At 27.0% G+C, this 27,548-nt stretch overlaps 9 protein-coding genes and 1 long non-coding RNA gene across 15 annotated transcripts in view; 5 read left to right on the top strand and 5 right to left on the bottom strand.

Annotated features, from left to right (window-relative positions):
- Positions 1–7,168: 7,168 nt before the first annotated feature.
- Positions 7,169–8,246, top strand: LOC124429139 (protein seele). The gene is made up of 4 exons (XM_046974015.1): positions 7,169–7,452; positions 7,531–7,646; positions 7,713–7,919; positions 7,991–8,246. Exons 1-4 carry the CDS (start codon positions 7,362–7,364, stop codon positions 8,171–8,173), a joined length of 597 nt encoding a protein of 198 aa, XP_046829971.1. The 5' UTR covers positions 7,169–7,361; the 3' UTR covers positions 8,174–8,246.
- A 254-nt stretch (positions 8,247–8,500) lies between these two features.
- On the top strand, positions 8,501–10,672 carry LOC124429136 (THO complex subunit 4). Its single transcript, XM_046974013.1, has 5 exons — positions 8,501–8,826; positions 9,394–9,531; positions 9,663–9,810; positions 9,888–10,028; positions 10,144–10,672. The coding sequence occupies exons 1-5, from the start codon at positions 8,617–8,619 to the stop codon at positions 10,251–10,253; spliced, it is 747 nt and encodes a 248-aa protein (XP_046829969.1). The 5' UTR covers positions 8,501–8,616; the 3' UTR covers positions 10,254–10,672.
- Positions 10,673–11,333: 661 nt separating this feature from the next.
- Positions 11,334–13,454, bottom strand: LOC124429137 (ubiquitin-conjugating enzyme E2 S). The gene is made up of 7 exons (XM_046974014.1): positions 13,438–13,454; positions 13,345–13,378; positions 13,235–13,255; positions 12,828–12,975; positions 12,163–12,353; positions 11,937–12,065; positions 11,334–11,840 (listed from the first exon to the last, which is right to left on the bottom strand). Coding segments are annotated over exons 1-7 (678 nt in total). The 5' UTR covers positions 13,440–13,454; the 3' UTR covers positions 11,334–11,687.
- Positions 13,455–13,548: 94 nt separating this feature from the next.
- Positions 13,549–15,338, top strand: LOC124429140 (ADP-ribosylation factor-like protein 6-interacting protein 1). Its single transcript, XM_046974016.1, has 6 exons — positions 13,549–13,689; positions 13,792–13,957; positions 14,232–14,365; positions 14,458–14,695; positions 14,786–14,870; positions 14,972–15,338. Exons 2-6 carry the CDS (start codon positions 13,931–13,933, stop codon positions 15,070–15,072), a joined length of 585 nt encoding a protein of 194 aa, XP_046829972.1. The 5' UTR covers positions 13,549–13,689; positions 13,792–13,930; the 3' UTR covers positions 15,073–15,338.
- A 710-nt stretch (positions 15,339–16,048) lies between these two features.
- LOC124428991 (peroxisomal membrane protein 11B) lies at positions 16,049–17,405 on the top strand. 2 transcript variants are annotated; one of them, XM_046973643.1, is made up of 4 exons: positions 16,049–16,232; positions 16,473–16,561; positions 16,653–16,768; positions 16,850–17,405. In XM_046973643.1, the coding sequence occupies exons 2-4, from the start codon at positions 16,506–16,508 to the stop codon at positions 17,377–17,379; spliced, it is 702 nt and encodes a 233-aa protein (XP_046829599.1). In that variant the 5' UTR covers positions 16,049–16,232; positions 16,473–16,505; the 3' UTR covers positions 17,380–17,405. The 2 variants fall into 2 exon arrangements, with proteins under 2 accessions (XP_046829599.1, XP_046829597.1); XM_046973641.1 differs by having other exon boundaries at positions 16,050–16,561.
- A 551-nt stretch (positions 17,406–17,956) lies between these two features.
- On the bottom strand, positions 17,957–22,195 carry LOC124428992 (heme transporter hrg1-A-like). Of its 5 annotated transcripts, XM_046973648.1 has the most exons (5): positions 21,945–22,083; positions 21,694–21,860; positions 21,411–21,569; positions 18,353–18,526; positions 17,957–18,226 (listed from the first exon to the last, which is right to left on the bottom strand). In XM_046973648.1, exons 1-5 carry the CDS (start codon positions 22,019–22,021, stop codon positions 18,075–18,077), a joined length of 729 nt encoding a protein of 242 aa, XP_046829604.1. In that variant the 5' UTR covers positions 22,022–22,083; the 3' UTR covers positions 17,957–18,074. The 5 variants fall into 5 exon arrangements, with proteins under 5 accessions (XP_046829604.1, XP_046829602.1, XP_046829603.1 ...); XM_046973646.1 differs by lacking the exons at positions 21,411–21,569; positions 21,694–21,860; positions 21,945–22,083 and adding exons at positions 18,768–18,990; positions 19,553–19,703; XM_046973647.1 differs by lacking the exons at positions 21,411–21,569; positions 21,694–21,860; positions 21,945–22,083 and adding exons at positions 18,768–18,990; positions 19,103–19,161.
- LOC124428993 lies at positions 21,696–24,182 on the bottom strand. Its single transcript, XM_046973649.1, has 5 exons — positions 23,426–24,182; positions 23,137–23,294; positions 22,801–22,977; positions 22,241–22,609; positions 21,696–21,825 (listed from the first exon to the last, which is right to left on the bottom strand). The coding sequence occupies exons 1-4, from the start codon at positions 23,611–23,613 to the stop codon at positions 22,449–22,451; spliced, it is 684 nt and encodes a 227-aa protein (XP_046829605.1). The 5' UTR covers positions 23,614–24,182; the 3' UTR covers positions 21,696–21,825; positions 22,241–22,448.
- LOC124428996 lies at positions 22,578–23,621 on the top strand. The gene is made up of 4 exons (XR_006943358.1): positions 22,578–22,719; positions 22,811–22,971; positions 23,188–23,333; positions 23,481–23,621. It is a non-coding gene; the product is annotated as an uncharacterized LOC124428996 (long non-coding RNA).
- A 193-nt stretch (positions 24,183–24,375) lies between the features above and the next one.
- Positions 24,376–26,272, bottom strand: LOC124428994. Its single transcript, XM_046973650.1, is given in 4 exon segments — positions 24,376–24,967; positions 24,969–25,601; positions 25,827–26,040; positions 26,206–26,272. Coding segments are annotated over 4 exon segments (1,266 nt in total). The 5' UTR covers positions 26,247–26,272; the 3' UTR covers positions 24,376–24,589.
- A 254-nt stretch (positions 26,273–26,526) lies between these two features.
- LOC124428990 overlaps positions 26,527–27,548 on the bottom strand; it is a 1,427-nt gene continuing 405 nt past the window's right edge. The window contains exons 2-4 of the mRNA XM_046973640.1: positions 27,198–27,548; positions 26,962–27,079; positions 26,527–26,866 (exon numbers count right to left, since the gene is read on the bottom strand). The exon at positions 27,198–27,548 is cut by the window's right edge and continues 185 nt beyond it. Coding sequence (XP_046829596.1) covers positions 26,538–26,866; positions 26,962–27,079; positions 27,198–27,479 — 729 coding nt within the window. The 5' untranslated portion in view covers positions 27,480–27,548 and the 3' untranslated portion in view covers positions 26,527–26,537. The remainder of the gene's footprint in view (positions 26,867–26,961; positions 27,080–27,197) is intronic.

Genomic DNA, 27,548 nt, shown 5'->3' with positions numbered 1-27,548 from the left:
GAAGAAAAGAGAAGCAGCTCTACATGATGCTGAGACAGCAACCTACACAGTGGCACACATCCATGGGTTCTAGCCGAGATGTATATAGAGGATAATTAATGATAGTAAATAAGAAAAAATAGAAATGACAGTAATTATACGAACGATAAAATGCTGAATTTAATTTGATTAAACTTAAGAAAAATAAAAGATTAATTGAAAAGAAATGAAATATTCTGAACACAGATATAAATAAATATTATTCTCTCTGAAAGAAATATTATATTTATTAATCGATAATATATGATTATATATGTACATGTTCTCTATAACGTTGCTAAGAATATCCTATTGTTTAAATATTAATTAATTATTCCTTCACGTGTACGCGATCCCACGACTCGGACCTAGCTGAAAAGAAATAAGGAAAGAAAAAAGAATTAATATATATGTATATTAATTATACGAACGATAAAATGCTAAATTTAATTTGATTAAACTTAAGAAAAATAAACGATTAATATAAATAAATATTATTCTCTCTGAAAGAAATATTATTATATCTAATAATCGATAGTAAATGACAATACATGTATATGATTTTTATAACGTTGCTAAGAATATCTTATTGTTTAAATATTAATTAATTATACTTTACGTGTATCCTATATCGTTTAAATGTTAAGATAATCTTCTTTATTAATTATTCCTTCCCGTGTTGGCGACCCCACGACTTGGAACTATCTGGAAAGAAATAAGGAAAGTAAAAAGAATATGTACATATTAATTATATGAACGATAAAATTATGAATTTAATCTAATTAAACTTAAGGAAAATAAAAGATTAATTAACAAAAAAAAAAAAAAAATGAAATATGCTGAAAACTGATGTAAAGAAATATTATGCTCTCTGAAAGAAATACTGTATTACTTGTACATTTCATAGACATATGATTTTTTAATATAGATTTCGATTTTATTAAAATAAAATTATGAATTTAATTGAACTTTAGAAAAGAAAAAAAATGTATAAAATTTATCAATCGACTTTAACGTAAAATTTGATTCTATTAAACTAAAATTATTAATTCAATTGAATTTTAGAATAGGGAAAATGTGTAAAATTTATATCTCGAGTTTAATATTAAAAATTTATAAAATATGAAGTAATGTCTATTCGTGTACACGGAATGTTACTTCGTCTTAGTTTTTTAAATCTACACCCCTACAGGCATCACCATAAGAGCATTTTGAATGACAACATGATAAAAATAAAATACGACTAAGAACCATTCTCGAAAGTTTCTAGTGAATTTTCGAAAATAATTCAATAGCCTAATAATTGTCCTCTTGAGCCACGATTTGTGATTGACCTCTTCGGCATATAGCATCTTGTTTAATTCGTGCCCTAATCAAATCAGAAACTGTAACGACAAATTATCATTCAGAAACTGTAACGACAAAATTTTATTCGAAATAATAAGATATAAAAGAAAATCTTTACACAATTATTGGTAACCTAAGAAAAATTTTAATTAGTATATTAATTACTGAAAATCCTGAGCTAAAAATTAATTAATTTAGTTATCTAGGCTTACGGACTATGACTCTACAAGTCTCTTTGTTTTTTTAGCAATTATTCTACTCGACTTTTCTCTTTTTCAAAAGCAACGACTTTATTGAGACTTCTCTTTTATCAATTCAAATTAATAAAATATTTAATTAATATTTATTTAAAAATATATAGCAACCCTTGGACGTTCCCTTTTTACAAGCGAATATTTTTATTATTATAAGAAAATCATGCAGAATTACGCTTGTAATCCAGATACTATCCATCGCGAATATCTTCTTGTTCATTTTTTATTAAAATTTCTGGGTAACGATTCTTTGATATTATGATTTAAGAAAAATATTTAAAAGTGAATTAAAATATTCCAAATTTGTAATAATTATAAACGCGTTTTAACAAGAAGAACTTATCCTGATCTAATAAATAAATGAAAAAATAAAAAATCATTCACGAGTAAATCACCGAAGAAATTTACTCGTGGTCATTCAATGCTCTTCTAATAATTAATTACAACCAATCACTCGTGCCAATTTGGACCTTTCGTCCTTGACATGATTAAGTGATCAGAGGGATTTAAAAATTCACTCACTACTTAAGAAGTTCTGCGATGGCTCCAAAACACTCGTTCATGGTTGAAGTCGAAATTGAGGATGAATGATTCTTTAAAATTAAGTAGGTCAACATCGAAGTTGATTGAGATCCTCTTCAATGATGCACTGATTCTATTACGCGATAAATATTTTTAAACGAACGGTCACTGAATTTACTTCGCGAAACTCTACTGTCTTTTATAAATACAGTCTATGTGACTGTTAAAAAAGCAAAACACTTTTTGTGAACAAACACTGACTCTAACGATTGCATTGCACACAATCGATAAAAATACACTTGTTTAAATCGCGAAACCCGAACGAACAAACACTGCTTCTACTTCGCGATATTCTTATTTCAGCGATACTGAAAATATTCAATTAAATAATTGCTTCGCGCGCGATTGCAATGATAATCTGAAACAAAAAATTAAAATCAAAATTATTACTATCAGTTTTATAATAAGAATAAATATATAAATTATTGAAACGTGCAATACAAAAATATATTTACCTTAAATAATCGTTGATACTTGCAGCAAAGACATCATGAGATACTTCCGATGTTTACTCATCAAAGGCTAAAGGAGAACTGATAGATAAGAACTGATTTAATAATCGTTCAAGTTTATAAGGATATCGTATATGATAATAAAAAAAAAAAATACGCGATGAAAATTTAAAAGTATCGAAACTTCAAATTAAAATTATTCTAAGTTCACGCGCGTCTCATCTTTATAATGTTTAAATGAATCTACAATTGTTTAAATATTGGTTTATTGTACTACGTGTACATTAAATATTGTTTAAATAATTATAAAATTACCGAAATTATTAATTTACAAGTTTTCGCGATAAGAAATAAAGAGTCCGATGTGCACTGGTCGAAGTGCAGGAGTAAACTAACTCACGAATCCTCAAAGTTAATCAAAGGAACGTTTATGTTTATATTGCAGAAGGCCAACAACCGCGAGTTTAAAATTTTTAAGTATTGGAATTTTATTTTAAAATTATTTTTAGTTTCTCGCGTGTTTCTTTCTTTATATTGAATAAATGAATCTACAATTGTTTAAATATTGGTTTATTATACTACGTCTACGTTAAATATTGTTTAATTAATTATAAAATTACCGAAATTATTAATTTACAAGTTTTCGCGATAAGAAATAGAGAGACCGATGTGCACTTGTCGAAGTGCAGGAGTAAACTAACTCACGAATCCTCAAAGTTAATCAAAGGAACGTTTATGTTTATATTGCAGAAGGCCAACAACCGCGAGTTTAAAATTTTTAATTATTGGAATATTATTTTAAAATTATTTTTAGTTTCTCGCGTGTTTCTTTGTTTATAATGTTTAAATGAATCTACCATTGTTTAAATATTGATTTATTATACTACGTCTACGTTAAATATTATTTAATTAATTATAAAATTACCGAAATTATTAATTTATAAGTTTTCGCGATTAGAAATAGAGAGTCCGATGTGCACTGGTCGAAGTGCAGGAGTAAACTAACTCACGAATCGTTAAAGTTAATCAAAGGAACGTTTATGTTTATATTGCAGAAGGCCAACAACCGCGAGTTAAAAATTTTTAAGTATTGGAATTTTATTTTAAAATTATTTTTAGTTTCTCGCGTGTTTCTTTCTTTATAATGTTTAAATGAATCTACCATTGTTTAAATATTGATTAATTATACTACGTCTACGATAAATATTGTTTAAATAATTATAAAATTACCGAAATTATTAATTTATAAGTCCCCCGATCAGAAATAGAGAGTCCGATGTGCACTGGTCGAAGTGCAGGAGTAAACTAACTCACGAATCCTCAAAGTTAATCAAAGGAACGTTTATGTTTATATTGCAGAAGGCCAACAACCGCGAGTTTAAAATTTTTAAGTATTGGAATTTTATTTTAAAATTATTTTTATTTTCTCGCGTGTATCTTTCTTTATAATGAATAAATGAATCTACCATTGTTTAAATATTGATTTATTATACTACGTCTACGTTAAATATTGTTTAATTAATTATAAAATTACCGAAATTATTAATTTATAAGTTCTCGCGATCAGAAATAGAGAGTCCGATGTGCCCTGGTCGAAGTGCAGGAGTAAACTAACTCACGAATCGTCAAAGTTAATCAAAGGAACGTTTATGTTTATATTGCAGAAGGCCAACAACCGCGAGTTTAAAATTTTTAAGTATTGGAATTTTATTTTAAAATTATTTTTAGTTTCTCGCGTGTTTCTTTCTTTATAATGTTTAAATGAATCTACCATTGTTTAAATATTGATTAATTATACTACGTCTACGATAAATATTGTTTAAATAATTATAAAATTACCGAAATTATTAATTTATAAGTTTTCGCGATTAGAAATAGAGAGTATCGATGTGCACTGGTCGAAGTGCAGGAGTAAACTAACTCACGAATCCTCAAAGTTAATCAAAGGAACGTTTATGTTTATATTGCAGAAGGCCAACAACCGCGAGTTTAAAATTTTTAAGTATTGGAATTTTATTTTAAAATTATTTTTAGTTTCTCGCGTGTATCTTTCTTTATAATGAATAAATGAATCTGCAATTGTTTAAATATTGGTTTATTATACTACGTCTACGTTAAATATTGTTTAATTAATTATAAAATTACCGAAATTATTAATTTACAAGTTTTCGCGATAAGAAATAGAGAGATCGATGTGCACTGGTCGAAGTGCAGGAGTAAACTAACTCACGAATCCTCAAAGTTAATCAAAGGAACGTTTATGTTTATATTGCAGAAGGCCAACAACCGCGAGTTTAAAATTTTTAAGTATTGGAATTTTATTTTAAAATTATTTTTAGTTTCTCGCGTGTTTCTTTCTTTATAATGTTTAAATGAATCTACCATTGTTTAAATATTGATTTATTATACTACGTCTACGTTAAATATTATTTAATTAATTATAAAATTACCGAAATTATTCATTTATAAGTTTTCGCGATTAGAAATAGAGAGTCCGATGTGCACTGGTCGAAGTGCAGGAGTAAACTAACTCACGAATCCTCAAAGTTAATCAAAGGAACGTTTATGTTTATATTGCAGAAGGCCAACAACCGAGAATTAAAAATTTTTCAGTATTGGAATTTTATTAAAAATTATTTTTAGTTTCTCGCGTGTTTCTTTGTTTATAATGTTTAAATGAATCTACAATTGTTTAAATATTGGTTTATTGTACTACGTGTACATTAAATATTGTTTAAATAATTATAAAATTACCAAAATTATTAATTTATAAGTTTTCGCGATTAGAAATAGAGAGTATCGATGTGCACTGGTCGAAGTGCAGGAGTAAACTAACTCACGAATCGTCAAAGTTAATCAAAGGAACGTTTATGTTTATATTGCAGAAGGCCAACAACCGCGAGTTTAAAATTTTTCAGTATTGGAATTTTATTAAAAATTATTTTTAGTTTCTCGCGTGTTTCTTTCTTTATAATGTTTAAATGAATCTACAATTGTTTAAATATTGGTTTATTGTACTACGTGTACATTAAATATTGTTTAAATAATTATAAAATTACCGAAATGATTAATTTATAAGTTTTCGCGATTAGAAATAGAGAGTCCGATGTGCACTGGTCGAAGTGCAGGAGTAAACTAACTCACGAATCGTCAAAGTTAATCAAAGGAATGTTTATGTTTATATTGCAGAAGGCCAACAACCGTGAGTTTAAAATTTTTCAGTATTGGAATTTTATTTTAAAATTATTTTTAGTTTCTCGCGTGTTTCTTTCTTTATAATGAATAAATGAATCTACAATTGTTTAAATATTGGTTTATTGTACTACGTGTACATTAAATATTGTTTAAATAATTATAAAATTACCAAAATTATTAATTTATAAGTTTTCGCGATTAGAAATAGAGAGTATCGATGTGCACTGGTCGAAGTGCAAAAGAATATTGACTCGATAATCCTCGAAGTTAAGAAAAGGCGCGTTTATGTTTACAGTATACAAGACCAACTACCTCGAGATTAAAATTTGTAAGTATTCCAATATAAAATTAAAATTATTTTCAGTTTCTCGCGCGTATTATTTAATAATAGAGTTATATTGTTTAAACAATTGTGTAACTGTTTAATTTAAACATTATTTATTGTCTGTTTCCAAACATATACTTTAACTTATTAAAGCTAATTTGTAATAATTAAGAAAGAAATATTCTATTTACCTTATGATTAATTAATTATTAATTATTTTTTCTTAATATCGGTTTCATAACCAAACTCTATCATTGTAATATGTTTTACATGCATGACGTGTATAACATTTAAGTATATCTATTTCTTTTTCTATTTCTTCTTCTTATCATCATTATTGTTATTATTATTATTAGATATTATTATATAATATATTATTATTATAGTAATAATAACGGTAATATTAATAATATAAACTTTTCATACAGAAAAGACTACAAAAATAAACGATACTTATTCACGTAGTTTATAGATAATGTGGTGAGCTATTAAGATTTTGAATTTTTTAATATAATATATAATATATAACTATTTACTAATTTTTTAATCACTTTTTTCATTTAAAATAATTGTTAACATTATCTTGCGAATTACTACAACTTGTCTGTTTGTATTAATTAATAAAACTAAACGATAGTTAGAACCAATAGCAGCCATTCATCTTACGCCACATGGCGTATGCATACTGTGAAAATTCTCATCGGCCAATCAGAATTGTGCAGTTAAATTCTCGTCATTTATCATAATTTTTATTTAAATTTTAAAATCTATAAAGCTTTTATTTTTATAATTAAACAACCTGTTTGTCTTGTAGAATAATTGAGAATTATATTTTCAGTGCAGGCATGTGTATATATGTAAATTTTTGAAAATTTATTTTGAATATTTAAAATATTGACTTTTAGCTCCAGTCAATTCTGATTGGACTATACTTGCATAGATGTTAATACCGCCCAATCGCCATTCAGTGGAACTAATATTTATCTACGTATGATTTTTTATCTCTGAATCAATTTCACACGTTACACGTACGTGTCGGTTGTTTAGTTATTAGAAAAATATAGTTTTATGATATTAAGTAGGATATTTATTCTTGAAAATATATGTTTTATATATTTTGTATATTTAATATTTACAACGTTCGCGTATTCTTTTAATTATTAGTCATTTGATTTTTCATAAAGGAAAATGAAGAAATTTTTGATCATAATTGCTGCTTTGCAACTTTGTATTTTTGTTAAATCAACAGAAATAGATCCAAAATATCTCAGATGTCTAGGTAAGTTTTTATGTCTTTTTCTAAATTACTAATAAATATGAAATTTTATAGACATTAATACATTTATATATTACATAGTCTGTAGGGCAACTATAGATGAACTAAAAACTGAATTAGGAAAGATCGATCCTTCAATAGAAATAGAAGTTGGAAATTATAGGATGGATGCTAAAGGAAATAGTATTACAAAGAAAGTAAGTCTTTATTTGAACATACATTCAGAATACGTATCAAAAAATTTAACAGAATATTGTTTGAAGGTATCTAAGGCACGTTCTGAAATCCACATTTCTGAAACTATTGATGAAATTTGTGAAAAAATGTCAGATTATGTGAGAGCGACATATAAAACAAATGGTCAATTGACAATTTTAAATCTTATGAGCCCATCTGGTGTTATGAATCCTGAGATGAGTAAAGTCGATTTAATTCAAGATAATGACTTAAATAAGAGCCTGAAATATTATGTTAGTACATTGATTCAAATCTCTAATATTTTTTAATGTAACAATTTTCTAGATCATGATTTTCGTTTCAGTGCGAAGGTATAGTAGAAGAATTCGAAGAACCTATAATCTCTTTATTCAGTAAAGGAGAAACTATGATTAGAAGAAAATTATGTACAGATATTGCAAAGATTTGCGATTCGGAAGATTTTCTTAACGAAGATGGTGTAAATAACAACGAAGATAACAAAATAGAAATAAATGATGAATTATGATCATAACAGAATACTTGAAAAGATTATATGAATATATTTTTTATATAAATATATACATATACTTGTATATGAATTATTTCGTATATGTTCAATTTTTCTTTTTTTTTTTTTTTTTAAGTTAATAACATTAATGTACCTGTATTTAATTAATACGTATATTATACAGATAATTCTATATTATATCGTTAGATAAAAATATATAATATAACTAAGCAAATACGTATATTGAGATGTTTCGAAATTTTTCCGTTAGAGCGGCGCTGTCGTCACGCAAAATGAAGATTGAGTTGACGCTCTTGATTAATTTTATTTATGGTGTTCGGTACCCAAGTTCCTGTGCGTGCTTGTTTCGTCTTCGTTCGCCGCCATTATTACGAAGACGTGAGAGGTTGGTTTTGTTCGTTTTCGCGTGGTCGTGTAAGTTTATCGTAATAATATCACAAATGAAGATGGTAGACAAAATAGAAATGAGTCTCGACGATATTATCAAGCAAAATAAAGGAACAAGAGCACGAGGAGGCGGTGGTAGACGAGGTAGAGGTGTTGGTGGCTCGCCTCGTAGGGGAGCTCGAAGAGCCCAAAGAGTTGGCGGCGGCGTCATGCGAGGACGCAGTCGTGGTGGCATTACAAGAAGTACCTTGCCGTATACAAGAGTAAGTAATTAAAGATTTTCTCAATTACATTTCTTTAGAATTCGAATATAATCGATTATATATTTATCTATATAAGTATATATGTATATGGATATATATATATATATGGGTATATATATATATATATATATAATAAATACATTTAACTTGTCACATGCTTCTCGTACCTATTCTCTTTTACTTCCGCTTTTCTGAATTCAATTTATTTGTATCACGTATATATATATATATATATACATATATATATATTTTTTTTTGATCAACCTTTTGCATGAATTCCTTCAATCAGAATAATTATTTTTCCAAACAAAATTCATTCTATCAATATTGTTTCATTTTTTAATATTTAAGTTTCATTTTAATCGTTTAAATCTCATATTTCTTTTTTATAATGTATTCTCTTTATAAAAGTATAAAAGATTGATTGTACATATACTAATATTTCTAAATTATTAAAGATTTTGTTTTGAAATATAAGATGTAAATTATATATGTAGCTATGATGACTATATTTTGATAACTGATTCTTTGATGTCTTAGTGAATAAAATATTTGATGTTTTGATAGGGTGACGTAAACAGTGCATGGAAACATGACATGTTTGATGGAGTAAAAAAGGTTGGCAGAGGTGCAATAGGCAGTGCAGGTGTTACCAAATTACTCGTATCCAATCTTGACTTTGGAGTATCAGATTCTGATATTCAGGTAATATACTTATATTTAATGTTTGGAAAGAAAGATAGATGTTATATAAGTTCATGTAAATACATAGTTTGAATATATAAATATATATATATGTATGTATGTATGTTTATATGTTTATAATATGTTGTTAGGAATTATTCAGCGAATTTGGACCTCTCAAATCGGCAGCTGTACATTATGATAGATCAGGTCGATCATTAGGCTCTGCAGATGTTATATTCGAAAGAAGAGCTGATGCTATAAAAGCAATGAAACAGTATAATGGCGTACCACTTGATGGTCTGTAAAAGGATTATTCAATAATTGGTTTAATAACTTTAGTTATTAAATTTGTATATCTTATATGAAACTAATAGGTCGTGAAATGAATATACAAGTTGCCACATCTGAGATACCAGTTCCAGCAGTGCGTGGAGGATCAAGACTCAGTGGAAACAGTTACGCACAAAGAACTCAATCTCGTTTTAGAGGTAATCGTGGTTCAGGATCTGTTAGAGGTAATCCATTAAATATTACTTATAAATTTGGCATCTTTAATTGATACGTTCCAATTTTTTATATTGCGTTTCATATCGAAGATAAGTTTGTCTTTATAATTAAATAAAATTATAGGTCGTGGTGCAAGACGTGGTGGTAGAGGAGGAAGTCGACAAGCTACAAAAACTCCTACTGCTGAAGAATTAGATGCAGAATTGGAGGCTTATGTCAAGGAAGTAAAGTAACAAAGCCATAAATTCTTGGCAACCTCTAAAAGTTTTGTTCTTGTCTGATCTAACACAATACATTGTGTTTTCCTTATTTCCGTAAGATATACATATGAAACTAAGTGTAATTATACCATTAGAAAACGAAGTGTTATATGCAATTTCATTTTGAATGGATCTTTTTTTTTTATTTCTGACGTTTCCTTCAGAAATTGGCATACAATTTTTAGGGGGACTCAAGTATGATTTATAGGAGTTAACAGATTTTTTTTATGACACATTAAAAGAAAAAAAAAAAAAAAAAAAAGAAGAAAAAAAGAAAAAAAAAATAATAAAAAGTTATGATATGCTGTAAAGACTGTATGCAATTTGTATGTACTACTACCGTGCGTGTGTGCTCATCAGTATCTGAAAAATACAAACAAATTCATCTTTAACAGTTGTTGTTTATCAAAGTACAGAATGTGCTTCTAGCCCCGAATCTGATTAATTTTAAAGAATTGTCATCATGACCTTAGCGAATCCTTTAATATTTTGTGAGATATTTTTAAATTATGAAAATAATAATGTTTGTTATTGATATTATATTTTTGTAATATATGTTCCAAATGTTGTTCTCAATCATTGATATATATGTATATATCATATACATATATATATATATATATATATATTACCACTATGCATAGATGATACCTGATAGTGGATTAAGGCTGTGATATATGTTAACTAGTCAAATCATATCAACATTATGATTATTTAACTATGCAGTATTGGGCATGTAATATAATGTATTATGACTTTATATTGATACTTGACAGCAAAGGAACCGCAATGCAGCTATGCAAGACTGAAGAAAAGAAACTGACGATCAATAACTAAATAAAAAATGAATAATATTCTCTCAACAATTTAATTCTTCTTGCTTACCTAAAATATAATCCTTTTAAGTATATCCTGCTTTTATTTTATATACATATCTTCTTTTTATATAGTAGTTTGTAATTAAGGATGCACGAAGAATTATCTTTACAAGCATGATCTGATACCGTTAAAGAATTATAAAGGTTTAAAAAAAAAAAAAAAAGAAATTCCTAATTTCATATATGGAGAACAATTCATTTTATTTAAATAATCACACGATTTGTCATTTTGTACATATGTAAAAATATTTACTAATAGAGGCCACAGATGGGGCCTAACGACTGTTAAACTCAGCCCACGATTGCAGAGATCACTACAGAATTGTACTTGCTTTTTCATATAATTTAGGAAGTCATCACGCACTGACTCTATAAATTAATTTTCTAAATGCTTAATAATAAGATCAGTCGAGTTTAGATAATAAATTTTTTACTATGCAATAATAATAATTGTGTACAATACGAGGCATCTTTAGCACACCAGTGTTTTTAAATTATAAAAAAGATAAAAGGGGAGACTGATTTTCTCTTATAATCTTTTAAGCGTTCTTTTTTTATCTTTTAACATTTTTTTCTTTTCTGCTGTTAGTTTTTTATCACCTGCGTGCTTTTTTGGCAGGGGTCCTCCGACTTCAGAGGAAGTGCAGCTTTCCAGACCTGCTTTACTGCCTTTTCCACCGCCCTAGAAATATTGCTATGATTACTTTTACAAGTCTTTAAGGTAAATCAACAACGAATAAAATATAATAATTTATAATTATTGCAATGACATTTTTACCTGCGCATGTATTTCTGTCATCATCTTTGCCCTTTCAGAATAATCATCATACCTCTCTAATAATAATTTACCAGCCTCTTCATTTAATGCAGATTCGGCATTTGGCACTATCAATAAACATTTTACTGTCTATAAAGAAAATTAAAATTCAAAAGAGATTATTAATATTAATTTATTACATTGTAATATTAATATATCATTTTTATATAGATATATATTATTTTACCAATAATATATGTTGAATTCCGAGGTCTGATTTCCAATCCTTCTTCAACGTATTAACACATATTTCACCATTTTTCGCGACATTAGGATGAAAAATTTTTGTAAGGAAAAATGCCTTTGGTGGTCCTTGAGGGAAGTCTTTACCAAGAGCTAATTTAACTCTGAAAAATCCACCGGCATACGGTGTTCCAGCTAGAATATAAAAATATCAATATGAACAGCATACAAATAATATACATTTATTTTACTAATACCAAAGTTATCTAAAGCAAAAGTAATGGTAGAATTTCTTTTTATCATATATTATCTAATCATTATCACCTTTGTACTTGTTCTTTCTATCATTTAAAATAGATAAAATTTATTCATTCTTTTCTTTATCTGTTCGATCAGACTAAAATTCAAATTTATCTTGAACGATACAGAGAATAATACAATTGATACTTAAATGTAAGTTACAATATAGAATTGGATGAAAATGACATTCAAGTAAGGTTATGGTCGAATAAAAGCGTAATCTTTTTTCTTTTTTTCTTTCTAAAAATTTTTTTTTGCCTTTTTTCTTTTTTTTTTTTTTTTTCCCCTTTCTTTCTTTATATATAGTAAATTTATCATACAATCTCTATGATTGTTCCATTGGTTATAATAAAACAATATTGAACTTACAGGGACCTTCGATGATAGCTTGAATGTCTGTGACATCTTCCTCGTTTAAAATAACGCGTATGCCCTCGGGTGGTTGAGTCGTTAGCTCGGTCATTTCTTTTGCCACACGGCGTATTATTTGTGGCGAAAGATTTTCAACATTTGATATCTATAAAGGGGAGAGAGAGAGAGAGAGAGAGAGAGCGAGAGAGAGAGGAGAGAGAAAGAGAGAGAAAAAAGATATATATATATATATATATATAAACAAGGAAGGAAGAAAGAAATAAAAAAACGTGCATCTTATCTCTTTTTCGCGGCGAAGTGTCATTCTAACGAGTATATACGGTAGATACGATCCAGAAGGTAAACAAAGCCTCTGTCAGACGATAGAAACTTTTTTTATGAAGGAAAAACAATTGGATACTCACTGAACTCACAGCGGCCATATCCTGTTGTAATTTTTTTTTATTATTTTTTCCTATTATTTTCGACTAAACGCGTTTTAGTCGCGCGTATTTCAGATAGAACACAGGAATACCTTTAACGTCACAGCACCAGCAGCACGGCATCGCCTGCAATAAGCAACATTTTGAACTGATAGCCAATCGCGTGCGAGTCTCTTACCACATACATAATCTCGAAACCAAAAGTCGATTCTCTCGGAGCGCTTTCGTGTTTTTTTCGCCAAGTAAAGAAAAGCCTCCTCCATCCTCCAATATAAGAGTTTAATATATCTCTGATCGTTTATTCGATATAAATTAATATTAACAACAACAACAATAATAAAATAAAAAAATATATATACATATATATGTATATATACATATATATATATATATATATATATATATATATATATAAGGAATTGATCTCATCGAAGCCGGTATGTGACGTACCTTTTCCTTTTTTTTTTTTATATATATATATATATATATACGCTTCTCCACTCGCAGTGTTACCGATCAGAAAAATCTTTTTCTTTTAGATCTTGAAATATCGCCGTGCTTTGCGTTCCGCCGATCTTCTTCTTCTCGGCGTCAACATATATACGCGCCCCTTTTTTCAACTCAACGAGAACTAAATTTAAATACATACTATCTGCTCGTATTCTTTTTTTGGACACGATGCCAGACAACGCGAGCTCCGAAAAGGTAATACTTTTTTCTCTATCGATATATTATATTATCTTATTCTCTCAAAAGTAATTTTCTCTTCAGGGCGCGCACTTCTTTGAAAGCGTCTGAATCAATCTCATTGATTATTAAAAGAGAGCGTCATCTTTGTCCTGAGAAAATCAATGACAATGAAAAAGATTTCTTCTTTTTCTTCTTCTTATTCTTATTCTTCTACTTCTTCTTCTTCCTCTTTTTCTTTCTCTACTTCTTCTTCTTCTTCCTAGTTCATCAGTTTTTATTTTCTTTTTAGGAGAAGCATATGAAGCAATTGAAGAGAAAAATGGAATGCTGGCGCGAAGTCGTTCTTCCATTAAACTCTATTTTGTTGTGGGAAAGACCTTGGTATCCTGCATTAATTCTTGGCCTTACTACGACTGTATTTTGGTAAGTTCCCAATTCTTTTTATATAGATCATGTTATCTCACTTTGTCAAAGAATAATACTCTTTTATCGTCATTTTATATACATTATTTTAGTATGATTTGGATGTTGGAACCAGCATTACTCACGTTAATATCTCTGTCCTTACTTGTACTGGCTCTTATTGATTACTTTGTCCCAACTATTATTTCTATTTTTTGTACGGCTGATAGTTGGACAGGACAAAAAGAAAAGAAATTAAATGAAATTTGTCATGATCTATCTGAGGCAATTCTTCAATTACAAAGTTTATGGAGATCCGTTGTTAATATACGTAACAGTCGTCCCAATTTAGTAAGTTTTTATCAAAATATTTATATAAATATCAACATATTTATATAAATAATTTGTAAATAGATGTCTATAATATATTCTTTATTACAGTATTATGGAACAATTATGATCTTTCTGATGCTTTTTGCATGGCTTGGAAATACAATTAATAATCTTCTTTTATCTTATCTAGCAGGTAAATATTTTTCAAGATACTTCATCTGTAATATTTCTATAGATTGTTAATGTAATCAATTTCTTTTTTTTTTTTTTTTTCTTTCTTTCTTTTTCTTATAGTTAATGCTGTCTTACTTACACCGGGATTTAAATACAAGGGAAGAGCGCGATCCGCCGTAAAATACATTCACAATTATTTAATTCAAGAAAAATTATCATAAAACATTGGTCTCCGTGCATGTATTATTTATTCTTCATTCTCTTCATACACTTCGTTTGATGCAATTAAATTAGTGTTATTTATAATGTACATGCTATCTAATGGTATATCGCAATGGTTTATATACATTTAATTGTATTACTTTTTAAAGGAAAAACCAAAGCTCTCTGTTTTCTAAAAATATTATAATGGACACTTTCCATTTATTGATTGCAAATTAATATTAAACGACTGAGAGTAACATAAATGGAAAGCATCCTATATATATATGACAGTGTTGTTTATTTTTTTTCTTTCTCTCTTTTTTTTTTTTTTTTTTTTTTTTTTTAATACAGTATTGTATTGAATAATTTGTTTAAAACATTTTATTTTATATCACATCTAGATGTATTTGTTCAATATTTCTTATGGTAATAAAACAATTATTATACCTTCTTTTAATGTTAGCTCGTAAGTTTCACATTAAATTCAGTCAACTTCTTCTAATTGTAATTATCAATATTTTTTCAGTTTCATTTACTTGGAATACTCTGTTTTTTAAGTGAAATTGTTTCTTTGTTATATGCATAATCATGCCTTGCCAAAAATATTCTTTACTATGAAATTAAGAGACTTACAGTTTTAATAATCATATATATATGCATATATATATATATATATATATATATATATATTTAAAAAGAAACTTAAGTATTTGATTTCAGTATTGATAAGCTACAATACTGATAATAATTGTCACACGAATATTAAGTAAGGCATAATTTGGATATAAAAATGATTTCTCAATATTTAAAACTTGATTTCTTTTATAAATAATTAAATGTTTTTCCATGAGTCTATTAAAATTTAATTTAAAAATAAAAAAAGTGTTTGTCAATTTATATAAAAAATATACTTTTGTTTTCTCAGTATTAAAATTGTACACATACTAAAGATCATAGGGTTTTTTTTCTTTTTTTTTAATAATAATAATAATAATAATAATAATAATAATAATAATAATTCATTTGATATATTTTGCTTTAATAATTATTATTATGTTCCTTCTGTACTTCATATAAACACATTACATATACATAATACACCATTCGATGTTGTATTAATTTCTTCTATTCATTAAAGATGGCGCTGACCATGTAAAGTTGAAGTGCATATTTATTTGTAAGTTTTAAGTTTTTATATCCGTATATTAATATTTTATACTTTGATCCTTGATACAAACGTGATATAAACAATATTCAAATGCGATAAAAAATTTCAATGAAGTCATACAACAGAATTTGATTACTTTAGCAATATTTGATAAACATCGATGTATGTAATAGGAAAAGTTTGGTGAATTCATTTTGATTCTTATTAATATAATTTTTCATGTATATACATACATATACATATATATAGACATATATTATATGTAAAAAACAAGAAACAAAGATGGATATAATAATAAAATTAAATGAACAAACTGCAGGGAGGGATAAAATTATTAGGTAAATAAAATATTACTACTTATTTGTTTATTTATTTAATAAAGTAGTAATAAGAAATTATACGAGTAAGATTAATAATTATATCTTACAGATTGTTACAATATGGAAGTAGAACTTGCTGGTATTACGCACAAAATGTAAAGAGTACAAAACAATCTTCTGACGTTCTACGTAGTTTGGAATATACTTTTAGTTCTTTCAGAAAATGTAGTTGTTTCTACAAAATATATTTTTATCGTTAGTTGATATAAATTTTTTTTTTTTTTTACATTTTGTTTTGTTTTACAGTACTTCGTCTTGGAAGATGCTTGGACAGCTTGTATTCAGCTCTTTCAATAATGAAATATCCAGATTTAATTATAAGAATTATATTGACATTATCAAAAATTGCCAATGCTTTGTTCCTTTTAGCAGATCATATTATTTGGGTAGGCCGTGTAGGAATCTTCCGTGTTGACATAGAAAAATGGAATAAAGTTGCTAATAAATATTGGTTAATGAATATTATATTAAATTTAGTTAGAGATGTCTATGAAATTGTTAAAGTTTTAGAACAAGAAAAGTTCTGTTCGTCTAGAAAATTTTCCATGGTATCTAATTATAAATCGAGAATTAATTATGATACATTGTTATATTTAAAAGATCATAAAGATATTGTTATGGATACTATTAAAAATGGATGCGATTTATTTATTCCATTAACAGCATTAGGTTATACTAAGTTAACACCTGGAGTTATAGGTATCTGTGGATTGATTTCTTCAATGGTAGGAATTTATACATTAGTTCATCCGTTATATAAATTAAAGCCATCATAATTATAATATATGAAAGTTGTAAAGTGTATCATATAATTATTCTTTTATCATATAATTATTCCTTTTATAACTTCATTAAACAGTCTTGAAGATAAATTTATTAGATAATTTAGTTTATAGGCTAGTTTAATTTTTATATTATGCTTATTTTATTTTATTACATATTACATATTTTATTACATATTATATACTATTTATATATGTTATGTTAGTGTTATTTCTAATCTTATGCTTTCTTGATTATTCTTTATAGTTTACTATTTACAATTACTGGAGCAATGGTTTTCTTTTTTTTTTGTACTGGATCTAAGAGTAATATGAAATATTTATATGCATATATAAACATATGTAAATATACAAGCATACATGTATATTTGCATTTATTTTGACTAAGATATTTTTTATAAATGATACATGTTAATGTACGATATAATTTAAAGAACTTTTTATCCAGAATTATTTTTAATAAAACATTTTACAAAGCTAATAACATTTTTAATTTTCGTACAAATTTGATAAATACTAAATAACTATTAATCAAAGAATAGGATATAATTAATGTAGAAAAATAAAAAAGTATTCTCCCTTATCAGATTTATTTATGAATTAAGTATAGATAACTTTGTTATAATCTTACATATATATATATTCTTGATTAGAAAAATATGAATATTTAAAAAAAAATATAAAAATCTTTAAGCAGTACTTTCATTAAGAATAGGAGCTGTTCCTTCTTGAATAAGTAATTCATATTTATTGGAGTAAAACATCAACAAGATACCCCACATTCCACAAATAAAAGCCCATACTGCAGTAATAGCAGTACTTTGAAAAATTGGTACTATAGCTACAATAAAAATTTAATCCTTTAATAAAACATTTAATAATTTATTAAATCAAATTACAAATGATGTAACTGGTATAATATCTTATAAGTGGAATTTGTAAAATTTGTAAAATAAGATTTACTTACGGATTGATTGATAAAACGTTAGAAAGAGATACCAAATTAATGCAGTCATACCAGAAACTGCACTAATAAATCCTACAACATTTAAATTGCGCAATGTAACTCTGGTATGCCATCTGTCTAAACTTTCTTTGCCTTTTACCCAGTGCAAATGGAAACAAACACCGGCTAGTATACCTGAGAATTATATGAAATTGTTTTTTTTTTTTTTTTTTTTTTTTTTATACAAGTTAAATAACAATATATATTATATTATGTATTATATATATTAGTAGAAGAAAAGTATCTATCATATTTTCTTCAATCGCAATTTTATAATGTATGTGCGAAGTAACTTTTTTTTTTTTTCTTTCTATGTTTTATTATTATTATTGTTATTAGTATTATAGAATAACATTATGAAATAAATCATACTAACCTGATAAAATCGACCAAAATCCAACTTCATGATTTCCATAACCAACGAATAATACAAAAAATGCAATTATACCAAAAACCATTCCCTTAGCACTTATAATAAGATGTATCAAAACATCTCGAGACATGTTTTGTTTATTGTTCTAAGATACGAACGCGTTTGTAATGGTCCAATATGATGTAGCAGACGGTGTGTAGGCTCTATCAATTGCATGCTTTCTTCACTGAAGAACACATACACACAACTCAAGTCAATTTACATGATGCACATGCATATAATCAAATCCAACATACTAAATTAATCTATAATATTTCAAATGCTTCGATTACTCTTACCAGATGATATTATTTCAATAAATCGTATAGGATTTCTTTCCATAAAAAAAAAAAAAAAAGAAAAAAGAAAGAAAAAGAAGTAGATAGTTGATAAATATTGATCAATGATGTATTATATTAAATTTAATGAGATACGTCTATGAAGTCGCGAAAACTTTCGAATGAGAAAAAAGAATACCATTCGCGTTTAGGAGAGTCTCTATGATATCAAAATGTAGATCAAGTATGATGCGTTTTTATGTTTTAAAAAATCGCAAAAATATTATTAAGGATATAATTAAAAATGGATGAGATTTATTTTTCTTTACGATATACAACATCATGTATTATACTAAAAATTATAAGTTTATAAGTAACTGCGTATTATTAATCTGTTCCATGGCAGGATTTTATACGTTCGTTTATTTATTATATAAGTTAATTCTGTCATAATGATAATGCAATACTTACATGATATGTAAATTATAAAGTGTATTATATAATCGTATCATTTTTTATTATTTTATTAAAACAATTTTTATTAACAAGTTTTAAAGACAGACTTATTCAAGTAATCGACTGTATAGGTTAGTTTAATTCATTCATTATGGTGTTATTTGTAATTATATATGATAAATTATGAGATATCAATGATTTTTTTTCTCTCTCTCTCTCTTTTTTTGTTTTTTTTTTTTCTTTTTTTTGGTTAAATTTAAAAGTAATGAAATAATTTTATATTAATACATATGTGCGTGTGTGTGTTTATATACAAAACAATAATCAAAATAAACAGAAGACGCAACAAGTGAGGCAATAGGAAATGCAACAAGTGATAAAAACAAGGGATATAATGCGATTATTACATAATAACATTTATAATCTTTCGAAGATTAAAAGATTATCATTGTCGAAGATAAAATCTTTTGATAAAAGTCAGAAATATTATTGATTGATAAGTATTGAACGTATATAACGATATATTGTTTCGTTTTGTCAATTTGAAATTCCCTCCATTTGTTGTAGAGAAATGGGGAAGCAGTTCGCTCGTTGGAATCGTACTCTTTCGAGAAACAGCAATCCTTGGAGTAAGTGAATTAATCTTTTGATTTATTTTATTTTATTCATTTATTTTACTAAGATATTATTTATTTCTTTGAAAATTTGTAATTGAAAAATGTTTTAAAAAAAATGAATTTAATCATAATCGATTAAAACGATGTGTTGGAGAAATAGAATGAGAAAGAGTGTGTGTTGTGTGTGTTTGTGTGTGTTTATGTGTCAGAAAGAATGAGAGAATAAAAAGATATAATTTTGTTATAAAAATTAAAAAAAAAAAAAGAAAAAAAAAAAGAATAATAATTTCGAAGTTATTTTTTAAGCTTTATATAACGACATATTTTATTTCGTTTCATCAGTTTGAATTTCCCACCACTTAATGAGGAAAGATGGAGGAAGTACGCTCATTGGAATCACCCTTTTTCGTGAAGCAGAAACCGTTCGAACAGGTAAGCAATTATCATTAGTCTTTATTTTAAATATATATATTTTTTAATATCTTGTAAATGATTATGTAGATTTTATACAAAATTGAACGTTCGAAGAAATAAATAAATTTTCATAGTGAATAGAGACAAAACATGTATGAGAAAGATAAAGAATGAGAAAGAGAGAGAGAGAGAGAGAGAGAGAGAGTGGGAAGGTATAGAAAGAAGAAGGGGAAGGAGGGAGAAAGCGATAGGATAAGATTTGTATTCTTTTTTTTTTTTGTTTTGTTTTGTTTACATTCAACGATGTATTGCTTATATTCAACGATCTGTATAGGATTTAGCTTGAGCAAGTAAATAAAGTACTAAGGGATAAAGGTAAAAGTAGATATGAAGTGTAACACGAAAAAATTCTGCTTCGTCAAAAAGAATAAAATATCACGTAGCAAGTATATTCTTCAGTTCATACGCAAGTATTTATTTATTACATTTATATTATAAAATATTCTATATATATATATTTTTTTTTTTTAACGTTAATTTAATTTAGAAAATTTTTGTGTTTTTTTTTTTCCTAACATAACCCCTATCTCATTAAATTTCTTTACAAAAATCAATTTCTTTCTCTTTTATTTCCAATTGTTTCTTCTTTGTTAATTCATTTCCTTTAGCATTCGAAAGATATTCAACATTGTGTAACATAATTAAGCCTCCTGTTCGTCCATGTGTATCTTGATACATTGACAGACCACCATGTAAATACTTTGGCCTTGAATAGCCAAATACTGAAAAGATTTATTATAATGATCATTGGAATTAATTAATTAAAAGTAACCATTGAATACTTCGTTTGGATGTAGCCGGTGGAGCTAGAACTTTTTCCTCATGCGGATCAAAGTATAATTTTCTGATATATGCAAATAATTCGCTTTGGAAATTAATCTCTTTGGACGTTTTCTCTTTTTCTTCATCTTCTTTTTCAAATTCGTCTTTATGGATTCTCCCTATATAAATAAATAAATAAATAAATAAATATATATATATATATATACATATGTATATAATGTAATATGATAGATAATTTGTATGTAATATTTTAATTAGATAAACTAGAAATTTTTTTCTTACAGGGATCTTTATAGCTAACTTGATAGATTGTTCTAGTATTATCCAATATTTGTTTCTGCACAAGTTTTTCTGCAGCCTCATCAAATTTAGTTGGTATAGAAGCCAAACATGGATCAATCTGCCAATCCTCTTCTATACGATCAGCAAAACAATCAGAATGAACGAATCTAATTCCATTGGTAACATAGATATTTTATTATGATTAATTTCTTAATAGTACTATTTTATTGGAACATATGTAAAATATTTACGAATGTCTTAATGCTTGTGATTTTTTCTTGAATTGATGTCTATATTCAGTATTAAATATTCTACATGAATCTGTCATATTTTTTCATGTTTTCTATATCTTCGTTTAGGTATAATACAAATTTATTTGAGGTTAGTTCTTATATTTTTTTGTTATTAGCAAAAGATAATCATGTTTTGTTTGTTTAAGATCAAAATTGACGTTTGAAAAGTCACGTGATTGGGCTGAACGTCGTAATGCCATCTAGCGTTATTTATCCTAACATGTATTAATTGTATTAATTAATTATTTTCTTACAAATTGTGGGTCTCCATGAGCAGCAACCTCCTTGTGGTGAGACCTGGTAATTGATATTACTTGCGTTATAGAATTTTATATATTTGTAACTATTAACGCAAGTACTGTCAAGCTAATGGCTGCTAATTTTTTTTTTTTTTAGTGTGAACATTTAAAATTAGACAAATATAATATATGTTCTTTCTTTCGATTAATTAATAAAAGATTGCTATTGAAATCTGCAATCTCCAAATCTATTTCTCGAAGAAGGCAACGGTTCCAGATATTGTTGGCGATTTCTCATATTACATAATCCCAGTCTACTGAAATTATCTTCGTATTCTGTTCTATTAGTAAATGGTTCATTCCAGAGAGTGAAGGTTTCTGGAACTGTATATATAATTTTTCTAATTAGTTTAGAAACGATTTAGATATGACTTAAAAATAAGCTTAGAACAAATTTATATACAACTTATAAATTATTTTTATAAACAGAAAAGGTACATATATATATATATATATATATATATACATTTACATATATAACGAATGAAAAATAATAAATATAATGTTTGTCTTACCTGTCAATAGGTTGATAGTTTTAGCAGGTTCAATAGTTGGTCTTTCGATAGCTGAATATCTAAATCTAGTTGGATCTCTGTAAGCGTTTCTTAGATCAGTAACTGCTGGTTTGATAGGAGCACCGATAGGAGAATCAACAGCTGCCATAAGTGTTCTATAATGAGCTATAGGTAATTCTGAAATCATTTCATATAATTTCAATTTTATTTGAATTGAATTGAATTTCATTTAAATTTTATTTTCATTTATTTTAATTTAATTTAATTTTAATTTTAATTTATACGTAAGACTCGTTATTATTTATTATATTTCAATTTTATTTGTTTATAATTTACCTCGTTTTTCATAATCAATTTCGTAAAGACTTTTCATTGTTTCATCGTCAGTTTCACAGGTACTGTTCAACAAAGTCGTCGTGAGATTTGCCATTTCATGATTAACAGCTATCAATTCATCTTGAAGTCTTCGTTCTTTATTGGCCAGCTGAACGTATCTTGAGAGATTTAGAAAAAAGAAAAATCAAGTTAGACGTGTAAGTTTAGACTTTTCAATTTTTATTTACAAAGATATATATATATATATATATATATAGATATTTAAGGGATGAAGAAAAAAATATTGTACCTTTTTTTGTCTGTTTGAAAACCATGAACATCGCATTTGCAGTCTTCTTCTTTAGGTCTATGAAGATATAATCGGATACCGGTATCCATAGGAGGTTGTGCAGGTTTAGTAAGAAGTGGTTTAGGATTAGGCCATATGAAATCTTTTTGAGTAATCGTTGTAAAAGTATCCATGATGATATTTGCCATATTTCATAAAGAAAATTTAATTCAATTTCGATTAGGGAAAGTTAAAGGAAAATTCACAGAGAATTTTGGGTCCGAAAATTTATTCAAACGTTCTATGACAATGATCTGTCAGTAGGTTCTGATTTTTTGGATAGATTAGAGGGCATAATCGTTTGAAAAAACCATATTGTAGTATCCTTCGTCATGATTATGCTGGCAAGCGTGATTTTATATAAAATATAATATAGAATTGAATTGAAAAGAATTTGGACGATATTCGTTGTGTTTGAATCGGTTATTATGCCAAATTTCATCATTCTCTTTACTATTAATTTAAATATTTTTTTTTTTAATTAAAGGTAATTAAAGCTATCCACCACTATTGTATGTAATATATATATATACATATGAAGTTATCAGATTTTTAATTTTAAGAAAGTGGGGAAGAAGTACATACGTGGATTTAATTCCGTGTTGTATTTATTGATTCGTTAATTAAAATATTTTAGAATGTTTTTTTTTTTTTTTTTTTTTTTATTATAATGAAATGGCATAGAATAATTTTTGCATATAGAAATTTTATAATAACAAGTAACTAGGTATACTGTGTGTTAAATATTATATTGATACATTTATTGATTCGTTAATATTATAGAAAATATCTCAAGAATATTATTTTATTTTTTAATATTGTCGATAGTATTATTGTCGATAGTATTATAAATTCTTCATATTAAATATTGGAAATATAGCATAGAATAATTTCAGAATATAGAAATTTCATAATAGAATAGATTTTATTTTTTCCATATATATTTATTGATTGATAACTTATCAATGTCATTATATCTAATTTATTTTATTTATTTATTTATTTTTTTTTTTTCTTATAATAGGAGAATAGAGTATATTATAATTTTTCAACATAGAAATAATATATAATATATAATAATATATAATAATCATAATTATCATCATCAACGCACGAATTGAGATATCAAATGGAAGTTGTAGACGTGTCGCTGTATTTACGTAAAACTTGAACATTTTCTGGATTATGTAGATCATGTTCTTTTTCAATTTTACGATCAACAACATCAATAGAATTTAATACATAATTTCTTGATTCTATTCCAATGCGTTTCTTCTTAGATCTTTGCGAGTATTGTTCCAATTTGTTTGGCTCGACTGACGAGCAAAGAAGTTCTTGCGGATTGGTGGACGTTAACTTTAGAAGTACCTGATCCTGCGACTGATTGCACGTCTTCTTCTGAACTCGACCTGTCGTCGTGGTGAAAATAGGTCTTGTCGTTTCTTGAATGCATCCGCAATCCAGACGGGTGATCGTCGTCATCGTGCCGCACGGTTCCAGACTCTAAAATTAAACGCGGAATTTCGAAGGGAACTCTATCGGAGGGATATATGTCTGAGCTAGGAATTGAAATTAATAAACAGTATATTCGTTTCGGATTAAGTTTTTTTATTATTTTTTTTTTTTTTTTTTTTATTTTTATTTTTATTTTTAAGATTGTATCTAAATAAACCTCCGTATCAGGAGAGATACACTTTCTAATTGTTGAATCAAAAAAAAAAAGAAAAAAAAAAAAAACAAGAATGATTTGACGTACCTTTATATCATTCTTTAATCGATCACCCAAATATGGCTGAAGAAAATTTGAATTTTGTATCCTATTATTATTATTATTATTATTATTATTATTATAATTATTAATAATATTGTTATTATATTTCAATGATGACAATTCGGTCCTTGGATTTGCATTAAAATAATCGCCGATTAGTTTCCTTATCTCATGAGAATAATACTTTTCAGTTAGGTCTCGTCTTCTTTGTAATTCTTTAAGTTTTTGTAACTTTTGCATAGCTAACATCGCCTGTGAAACGTTTGGATAATCGTAGATGTAACGATGATTGCGACGAAGGAATGCATCGTTTTTTTGCTTGACAGATAAATTCTTTATATCTGGATTGGTCAGATAGTCATCGATCTATAATACATAAAAATTAAATTAAATATTTCTAAGTTTTATGCGGTTAGATTTTGTCATTCTAATTTTCTTCTTTTCTTCTCTTTTTTTTTTTTTTTCCCTTTTTTGTAAATATTATATCTAACAATCTAAGTCTCAATTTGGTAAATTGATATAAATATATATGAAGAGAAGAAATTATAGTAATTAATTCGAAATTTATTCTTAGATGACGAGAAGACTGACATTTCCGTCCACTTCAATAAGAATCGTCTCTTCCGACGTTTTCTCCTCTGATCGTTTGAGATCATGTTCACTCGAGCACGTGTTAGGCTGATAAATATTCGACGCTGTAGATCTTAAAGGATGAGAGTGTAAATTTTGGCTCCAACCAGTGTCCAAGGTAGACGATGCCCTAAGCGTATTTTTTCTTGTATTCTCTCCAATTTTCGGTGACCGTCTTGAACAGAAATACATATATACATATATATATATATATACATAAGTATTAAATGAATTTATTTAATAGTACATATATATATATATATATATATATGTATGTATATATATTTTTTTTATAAATTATATATAATTAGAAAGGGGTTAGAGAAAAAATTAGAATTACTTGTTAGTCACGCTGGAACTCCTCAAGCGATTAGTACTCATTGTAATTACTATGATTTATAATTTTTATTTATACATATAGGCGTTCATTATTACAAAAAATTTTTTCTCCTTGGACTATATATGTGTATACATCTTTATGTTTTATGCCAGAATAAAATTTGAGACGAGTAAAGGACGAACTTCAGGTTCTTTTGTATATCTTGAACATAGTTCTATTTCTTTTTTTTTTCTTTTTTTCTTTTTTTTTTTTTTTTTTTTGTTCCTCTAGACTTAATAACAGAATCGTTTATTATAATTTTTAATAATTTTTATTGTTCATCGTTTTTATGATCATTTATAAACTGTACTAGTCGTTAGAGTAAGCTTTTCAGGTTTATGCAATTTGTATTTCATTATAGAATGTCCCAATTTGCTGATAGTGTCCTGGTACTCTGATTTCCATGGTGGTATTCGTACTTCCGATCCTTCCACGTCATTCGATTTTTTACTCCGTTTTCGATTACCATAGATTCCGTTCTTGCCATTTTGATCCAAAATACTTCGAAATTTTCGTATCGGAGGTCGAACATTAGGACGGCAATCATATTTAACAATCTTTTCAGTAGGCTGATATACTTGTGGATCATCGGTTTTTGCACAACTTCCATCGAAACTTTTACCTATATCGAGAGATTGGTATTGAAAAATATATTTTTGGAAAAAAGAAATCTTTCTCAATTTTTCCATTAACATTGTTGTCGTTATTGTTCTTTACCCTGGCCATAATCCATCATGTATGTAGTCATCATTCTATCCTTCTCAACTTCCATAATTGTTTCTTGAGTCGGTTGATCTTGTATAACTCCATAGAGATCAGGATATTTTTCTTCTAACTAAATAAATAAAAATCTTTCATTATATATTTATATTTATATGGATATTGACTTATGAAATATGAATAACGAATGAAGATAATAATTATCTTAGACAATTAAATCTAAATCGTTAGACCTTTTTCAAATAAACATCCGGTTGTCCAAATCGCGTCTGATCAGTTTCAGGACTGGGTCCAGTTTTAGCAGGATACAGTTTGGGATCCAAAAGTGGTCCCATTGGACCGACACGACTCCAATCATATTTCTCACCATACACTTTTGGTACCTTAAGATCTTTTGGATCGATGCCACAAGTGCAAGGACCTAAAAGAAAGATATCATCTGCTAATCTAGACTTTTCTTTCATTGGATATGGCCAGGTATAATCCTTTTGATAGGTTGTTAGATAATGATCCATTTTTTTGCCTTCTTTTTCTCTTTTTTCTCTTTTTTTTTTTTTTTTTTTTTTTTTTTTATATCTTAGGAA

The sequence above is a fragment of the Vespa crabro genome, chromosome 14 (genome assembly GCF_910589235.1).
Source record: "Vespa crabro chromosome 14, iyVesCrab1.2, whole genome shotgun sequence".
NCBI lineage: Eukaryota > Metazoa > Arthropoda > Insecta > Hymenoptera > Vespidae > Vespa > Vespa crabro.
The sequence above is the reverse complement of the archived record's forward strand: the minus strand, read 5'-3'. Positions and strand labels throughout refer to the sequence as shown.